This window comes from Nannospalax galili, unplaced genomic scaffold (assembly GCF_000622305.1).
Source record: "Nannospalax galili isolate Female #2095 unplaced genomic scaffold, S.galili_v1.0 scaffold77, whole genome shotgun sequence".
Taxonomy (NCBI): Eukaryota; Metazoa; Chordata; class Mammalia; order Rodentia; family Spalacidae; genus Nannospalax; species Nannospalax galili.
In genome coordinates, this window is record NW_008341457.1 from 2,143,453 (window position 1) to 2,151,619 (window position 8,167).

Here is an 8,167-nt window from a genome sequence, read left to right on the forward strand (position 1 = left end):
GGCAGGCAGATCTCTGTGAGTTTAAGGCCAGCCTGGTCTACATAGTGAGTTCCAGGACAGCTGGGGCCACAGGGAGACCCTGCTTCAAAAAAAGATAAAACAAAACAAAACAAAACAAAACAAAAACTTGGCTTGTCATTGAGACAGAGTGATTCTGCCGAACTCCTACATAACCTCCAAAGCCCAGCAACAGATACTCCTTCTGTGAGGCAACCTTCTTCGACCAAACCACACCCCCTTATTAATTACTATTGCTATCAATACTATTCATTACTACTAACTAATTCCACTGCCTATAGAGTGACTGTGATGATTACTATTTAAATGTCTCTCTGACTCCAGGGTCTCTCAAAGTTGGTGCAGCCTGTCCTGGAACTTCTCCTGACTCAGCCTCCTGAGTAGCTGAGAGGACAGACCAATCCTCCTGCTCACCGTGTGGCCTCAGTTTCCCCATGGGGCACCCATCCTGACTGTTGGTACAAGCAGGCAGTATGTGTTCTCACCAGAGGGGCTTCCTCCAACTTTATACCACCCACTGGGTGGTGTGATTCCTTTGCCCCCTTTCCTGGCATCACTTTTATAATACAAGACAGACCTAGACGTTCCAGTTCCATTTTGGGAACAGAAAAACTGCAGAGCTGAACACTGACAAACTCCCCAGGGAGACTTTGAAAGGTCAACGGAGACCTGTGTGGCGCCAGGGGACAGAAATGCAGGGACAACAGGATCCCCATTGGGCCTCACAGAACCAAGGCCAGATGTGGGGTCATCAAAAAGCCAGACCATAAACTGGGTGTGGTGACACAAGCCTTTAATCCCAGCACGCTGGAGGCTGAGGCAGGAGGATTGCTCTTTGGGGCCAGCCTGAGCTACATAGGGATACCCTGGCTGTGATCAAAACAAAGACAGAAAAGAGACAGTCGCCTAATGTCACACAGGGTTTTCTTTTTCTAAATATATTTTATTATTTTTATGTGTATGCGTGTATTGCCTGCATGTATGTGAGTACACCCATGTCGTGCAATGCCCTTGGAGGACAGAAGAGGCTGTTGGATCCCCTGGAACTGGAGTTGAGGACAGTTGTTAGCTACCATGTAGGTGCTGGGATTTGAACCCGGGTCTTCTGCAAGAACAACCAGTGTTCTTAACTGCTGAGCCATCTCTCCAGCCCTTATTTTTAACATTTTTTTCTAAATTTACATTTATTTATTTAATGTGGGTATGTACATGTGTGGAGGTCAGAGGACAAATTGTGGGAGTCCGTTGTCTCCCTCCACCATGTGGGTCCGGGGGATCAACCCTGAGTTGTCAGGCTTGGCAGCAAACCCCTTACCTGCTGAGCCATCTTGACAGCCCTTGGCTGCCTCTCTTGGTCTCTCTCTCTCTCTCTCTCTCTCTCTCTCTCTCTCTCTCTCTCTCCCTCCTTTCCCTCCCTCTCTTCTGGAACCCAGGCCCTCACCCATGCAAAGCTTCTCTGGGCCCTGGGTTTTTTGGTTTTTTTTTTTTGGTCTTTTTGAAACAGGGTCTCCCTGTAGCCCCAGCTGGCCTGGAATTCACTATGTAGACCAGGCTGGCCTTGAAGTCACAGAGATTCACCTGCCTCTGCCTCCCAAGTGCTGGGACTACATGTGTGTGCCACCCTGGGGTTATAACAGTTGTTCATGGTGTCACCCTCTGCCTGTTCTTGGACCAGGCCCCCACTCAGACCCCGAGTTTCCCTTCCTATAAAACAGAGTTGATGCTGTGAATGGTTATTGCATATGTCTACACCTATTATACAGCAGGCACTCAACTGTTGCTACTCAGAACATGGTAGGTGGGGGTGTGAATGCACTTCCTGGCAGTGGGTGGCCAGGGCCTGCCTCCCCATCTGGGTACTTGATGACTGACATGGTGCCCCGTGGAACCTCATCAATTAGCTAATTCCAGCTGCCTGGTTGGTGGGGTGGAAACTGAGGCCCAGAGAAATAAGAGATTACATTGCCCCAATGGCTCTGAAGTAGGGCACTTTAGACTACCCATATATTTGAGTTTCTGTGCTAGGATTCCCCTTGGGACTGGGTTTTCCCTCCCTCCTCTGGTTGGTATGCCCAACAGCTAAGTTTTCTGGGCTCAGCCTCCATTTGGAGTGCCTCTCTCTTCTCTATCTCAAAGTCCCTTGTCTAATGTTGTAGAGGACCCCAGGGACACCTCACTCCTGTATCACAGCAAAGCTACTGCCCAGAGCCCTAGGTCTAGAGGATGCTGGAATAAGGCGGAGGTTTCCAGTACCCCAACTTGGCCACGCCCTTCCTCCCCAGGGATTCAGGTGATAATGGCGGGCTCAAGTTCTCCAGACAGGGCCTGGCTGCCTTCCATGCTTGCCCTGAGCCATGCTGTGTAGCTCTGACTATCTCTGTGTCTCTGGCTCCTGATCCCATAGCCTTAGAGACAGAAGCTTCAGGCTTAAGGAAGTTCAGGGTTCTGGAACTTTTTCTTGTTCCTGAGTCTCATGTAGCCCAGGCTGGCCTCCAACTCTCCACGTAGCTGAGGAATACCCTAACTCCTGATCCTCCAGCCTCCATCTCCAGAGGGATGACAGGCATACATCACCACACCTGGCTTAGTATTCTAGAATTATCCAGACTCCCTCACCCAACAACCTGGCTCTGTACTGCACAGAATTCCAAGGTCCTGAGTTTCTGAGACTTGGGTGGCCCAATCCAGCTGGTTCTATCCTGGGTCTCTAAATTGTGTCCCAGCTTCTGTCCTCGTCCTGGGGGGCAGTGATGGAGCTCTGCCTTGGGGGAGGTTTCACTGTTGTCATGAGTTGGGTGTGGGGCACTCAGGTCCCTGTTCTGTTCCTTGAGGCCCAGGCACAGGGTGGCCAGGCTCCAGGAATGTAGTGTGCTGTGAGGGCTGAGCACCAGGCCCCTCATCCTCCTCTCAGCCCATCCATCTCCCAGTGGTCCCCACTGGCTCCGGGGTTCAGACCAGCCTAGACTCTCCAGGTCTTCCTTCCCCGGCCACCCCTCCCAACCTCAGTTTCTCCCCACTGGCCTTCTTGCACCACCCAGAAGTTCGGCCTCAGCCCCAGCTGTGCCCTGGGCCTGGTACCCATCTTGTTCCTAGGGACAGCTCACTGGGGACCCTGTGACAGTACTTTGCCCATGTTCCAAGTGTCTGCTAACACCCCCAAATACAGCAAGAACCCCACACTCTGGCACCCCACAGATCCTTGGGGCTGTGCTAACCCAGACTGCCTCCCTCCCACTCCACAGGGCCCCACTTCCGGGAACTCTTCCTGTTTGTGACAGTGGCTGGGGGCGTGGTCCCCCGACCCCAGACACAGGTGTCTGAACAGCTGTTAGACTGAGTGGAAGCTTGCCTGGACCTCAGCTCACACTGCCTTCCTCTGAGCCTCAGTTTTCCTGGTCTGGGCAATGGATGCCCCTCTAGGAGAGAAAGGGTGGGATGGAGATAGGCCAGGCCATGTGGGGATGAGGCCTAAGTTCTGAACCAAGCCTGAGCACACACATATACACACATACATACACAAACACACAGCGTGGTGGCACACACCTTTAATCCCAACACTCAGGAGGCAGAGGCAAGTGGATCTCTGTGAATTCAAGACCAGCCTGGTCTACATAGGGAGTTCCAGGACAGCTGGGGCTACAGGGAGATCCTGACTCAAAAAGCCCAAAAAACTCACAAATATTACACATGTACATACAAATATACAACACACAAAACATGTGCACATACATATACACACATACATGCACACACATATGCTCACATCCACACACATCCATATGCATACACACACAGATTCCCCTCCTGTATATACATGGCCCCCCACCCCAGCCCTGCCTCAGACCCCTCTGTACTGACCCCAGGAAGCTTGTTAGCAGTGTGCAACCTGAGCAACTGTACAAGTCTGGCCCAGAAATGCACGACTAAAAGGCACGCCCGGGGTCGTACCATTGGACTGGGCTGCTATCATCACCTACCCCACCCTCTGGGGTCACAGCCTTGGCAGGGCAGCCAATGAAACCAAGCATCCCAGGGTGCCACTTGGGATATGACCTCACCTGGGACTAAAGTGTAGCTGTCACCTGGAGGACTGGGGAGTAGTAGGAACACACTCACCTGGGGGGCTCAGGTCTCAATGATCGCCGTTGTGTCCCAGGAGCCGAGCAGAGGGCTGGCTGTGTAGTTTCCCAGACTGGGCAGAGAAAAGAGAGGAGACTGCCCTGGAGAAACTGAGTCACCTGCAGGGCGGCCTCCCAACAGAGATCCCCCCAGCTGGAGACCCCCAGGGAGGGCCACCGGGACCCGGAATGGTGATTTCTGAGTCTGTCTCTCCCACCCCGCCCTGTTTCCATCTGGTTCTCCGCCAGTCCTTCTCTCGCCAGCCCCGCCCCCACTCTGGCCCCGCCCCTCAGCCTGGCCTGGCTGGTTAGGAAGGGAGGCTGTCAGTGATCCAGGGGTGACACAGACCTAGGGGACCATGGGTTACCCTGCTGGCTGGTAGGTCATGCAGGGACCCATGCAGGAAGGGCCGTGTGGCCAGATGGAGTCAGGTCTGGCACATTATAGGTGCCTAATAATTGCAGGATCTGCTTAAGGCCCTTGGGAGGGATTGCACATGGGAGTCACAGGAACCTTGGGAGGGGAGCTACCAGCTCTAGCTAGACCAGGTAGTGGGGAGGCTGGGGATCCATTGTGGGACGGGGCTTTCTCCTCATCCCTGTCCCCAGTTCTGGGTATGGATAGACACACAATGCTGTCCCTGCAGAATGAAGCCAACTGCTGGAGGCAAGACTTGGGAACTGTATGAAAGGTCCCCAGACACACCTAGAACTCCTTCAAGGTTCCTCCCGGTGAAGCCTCAAAGGTGAGGGACACCTTCCTGGGCCAGGCTGGGGCCCCCCTCTGGGAAAGGTCGTGAGTGGCAGCCTTACCATGGGGCTCCAGGTCTGGGTCACTCTGTAGGGGCAGTTAGGCTCACGGTGACCTTGGGCCCTTTGGCTGCAGTACACTATAAGTTTGGACCTCACTGACCGCCTGGAGTGGACCAGGATGTCTGCTGGCCCTGAACCCACCCCACCCTGTTCCGGGTTTACAGGGGCTCATTGAGTTTGTCCAGGGTCTATCAGCCTGTGGTCACAGAGCGGGAAGCCCCACCCACCATCCTTCTGGCATATTGGAGGTCTGCTCTCCTGCAGCCCATCATCCAGCCCTGAACCCCTTCCCTGTTTCTCCAAATTCTACACACCAGGTAAAGCCCAGGCTGCAAGGCTCTTCTGGATCTCCTTTGTGACCTCAAATTTGGGTGGGGCCACCAGGTTTCCCCAAGCTAGGACAGAAAGGGAGACAGATCACCTGTTTCTGGGAGTTGGGCAGCACAGCCAAACAAATGTCTTGGTCTAGGGTGGCCTAAAGTCTGGCTGTGAAGTCATTCTGTGGTGAAAGGGTTTTGGGAGTGGGGCTTTGTGGGATGTACAGGAGTTCCCCTGGTGTGTGACTCACAGTGGTGGCAAGAATGGTATGATGCCTGTCGAGCCACAGTGGTGGGAAGAGGATGTGGGGTTCCCAAAGGGATGAGGGGAGGCAGGGAAGGAGGCCTCATACTCTTCCTTTGTCCTCAGCTCTAATAAGTTTTTTCTGGAACAGAGCCACGCATAGGTAAAGGATGCTGGGCTCTATCCTGCTTTTGTGTTGTCTGCAAGGGTAAACTGGGTCAGGGATGGAACATGATGTGGAGGCTGCATGGGTGCATCCAGCATGACTCCTGGGACCGGAGTCTTGCAGTTGTAAGCTCTGGGCCATACCGGCACTGCCCATGGATATGAGCAGCTGGGCCGCTGCTGGCTGGAGGGCAGATGTTGATGGGAGGCCAGGCTCAGGATGTACCCCTGCGGCTGTGGCTTCCGCCAGGGCCAGGGGCCAGGCCTGGAACAGTTATTCTTAGCTCTGGACATGGCTAAAGGAAGGAAGGGGGGGAGGGGTGCAGCCTCTAAGGCATCAGGGTGAGGAGCAGGGCGAGGGTCTTCCTGCACTCACCTTCTATGGCTCCCCAGTGCCCTGACACACTTGCCTCCTGGCTTTCCTTCCAGGCACCTTGGGGTCTTCCTGAGGTTCCCCTAATTCCAGGCCTCCCCTCCCCACTCTCCAGAGACCAGCATCCTGAGGTTGCTGATAATGAGGCTGGGGAGGGAGATAAAGGAAAACTTTTCTGGCACAAGTGGGGAAACTGAGGTCCAAACATGGTATGTGCTGAGCACAGTATTCAAGTTTCAGCTAGGCTAAGAGGGAATGGATTGGTACAGGCTGTGTGGAGGATCCAGTATTATTGGTCTCCAACTGACAAGTGATGTCTGCCACAAGCTCCACGGGAAGGATAGGGGCTGTGCAAAGGGTTGTCACATGTGTCCTGCTGAGTTCACAGCCCGTAAGCTCAGGCCTGGGTGACAGGGTGGCCTGCATCTCAGTTCCATTTACTATAGATTCCCAGCCAATGGGGGACACTTGGAAGTGTATCTGGGGTAAGAGCCATACTCTAGTACTGGCTGAGCACTGTCCCCCCAGGTGAGCAGCTGGCGGACTTGGGGTGAGCAGGACTGAACAGAGTCCCAGAGCTCCACTAGGGAGTTGCAGCTGTGCACTCTGGGCCTTCTGGACTGTGACTCAGACTGATGCCATTCTAGAATATGCTCACTCTTTTCAATTTATCAAAACGACATTGGGTCTCATGGGAGACAGGAGACAGTCAGTGAAAATAGATGGATATTTTCCCCACCTAAGTCTTTCCAGAGAACAAAATAGAAATTCTTTCCAGATAAAACCAGCTCCAAGGCCCTCACTGGTGACCAGGGGCAGGGAAGCAGCACTGTGCTCCTGTGGGTGGGGCTCAGTCAGTGACAGCATGGGCTGCAGGCAGCCCTGGATCTGCCACCTGAGAAATGGGGCAGAAGCGAAGTTACTGTCCCCATATGGGCAGGGGTGGGTCACCAGACCCTGACTGGCAGTGAGGGTGCTCTGCTGGTCCTAGTCGGTTCCTGGCACAGATAACCCATAGACGGCGGCTACTCCGCAGCAGGCGGATAACCCTCAGGTCAGCGGCGGTAGCGATAGCGCTTGAAGTGGAACCAGAGCTGGAAGATGCCGTTGGCAAACTGGCAGCGGAAGCCGTGGCGGTGCGAGTACTCCCACTCCCGGCTGACAATCTTGAAGGCAATGTCCTCGTAGGGCGGGCCCGCGTGGAAGCGCAGGATGGCGAAGTCTCTGTTGTCAGCACAGGCCTCCAGGAAGTACTCGGGCGTGGCGCGCTTGTGGATGAGGTCCGGGTAGAAGATGTTGAACTTGTAGCCCTGCACGATCTTGGGCGGGGGGTTGTCGAAGTCATAGTGCGTCTGGTTGTACTTGTTCCATTCGAAGCCCGTGTGCACGCGGTTGAAGAAGCGTGGCTTGCGCGGCCGGTACTTGTCAGCCCACAGGTAGGCACGGCCGCCCAGCGGCATCTCCACGCTGAACTGCGCCTCGTCCTGCCCCATGCCCTCACGTGCACGCCGGAAGAAGATGTCCTCTGCGCTCTCGCTCGCGTCCCCTGGGGAGCACAGGGCTGCAGGAGGGGACCCAGCATGCTGCCCAGAGCCCTGCCCCTACCAAGTCCTGGGTCGTGTCCCCCCCACCCCAACCCCGAGCCACCCCGCCGCCCAGATGGACCGCGGCATCTCCAGCCTGCGCACCTGTGACCTGGAGCTGCTGGCGCGACAGCTGCAGGCGCTGCAGGTCCTCGTGAGGCTCCAGCACGTGCGCGTCCAGAGGCAGTTCATGCGCTGTGAGCAGCCGCGGGCTGTAGCGGCCGGCGTCGTAGTCGTCCAGGCTCTGCTGGATCAGGTCCTCCTCCATCAGAACGGCCTCGGCATCCGCCTCCTCCCCAGCTGGGTCCCCCTCGGGCTCCGCGGGGGCGGCAGACGGCCCCGGGCTGGGCGCAGGCTCCTCAGGCTCAGGGCTATGTCGGACCGAGGGGTGAAGATGCTGCGTGGTGGACACCGTACTGTGCCCACCCTGGGCCAGGAGGACCACCCATAGAGGGGGCACTCAGCTCAGCGGACACCTGCCCAGCGCTCTAACCCCGACTCAACGGACACCCTGCTCACTGTCACCCAGCCGCTGC

At 55.6% G+C, this 8,167-nt stretch overlaps 2 protein-coding genes across 3 annotated transcripts in view; both read right to left on the bottom strand.

Moving 5' to 3' along the window:
- Tbxa2r (thromboxane A2 receptor) overlaps window positions 1-6,599 on the bottom strand; it is a 9,952-nt gene extending 3,353 nt beyond the window's left edge. The window contains exons 1-2 of one of the 2 annotated variants that reach the window (XM_017799144.2): window positions 6,052-6,599; window positions 4,135-4,210 (exon numbers count right to left, since the gene is read on the bottom strand). The gene's annotated coding sequence lies outside the window, so the exon portion shown is untranslated. Of the gene's footprint in view, window positions 1-4,134; window positions 4,211-5,263; window positions 6,003-6,051 lie in introns of those variants that run through there. The other variant, XM_017799143.2, reaches the window with a different exon arrangement.
- A 98-nt stretch (window positions 6,600-6,697) lies between these two features.
- The window catches only part of Cactin (cactin, spliceosome C complex subunit), a 5,971-nt gene continuing 4,501 nt past the window's right edge, over window positions 6,698-8,167 (bottom strand). The window contains exons 9-10 of the mRNA XM_008837042.3: window positions 7,737-8,058; window positions 6,698-7,594 (exon numbers count right to left, since the gene is read on the bottom strand). Coding sequence (XP_008835264.1) covers window positions 7,104-7,594; window positions 7,737-8,058 — 813 coding nt within the window. The 3' untranslated portion in view covers window positions 6,698-7,103. The remainder of the gene's footprint in view (window positions 7,595-7,736; window positions 8,059-8,167) is intronic.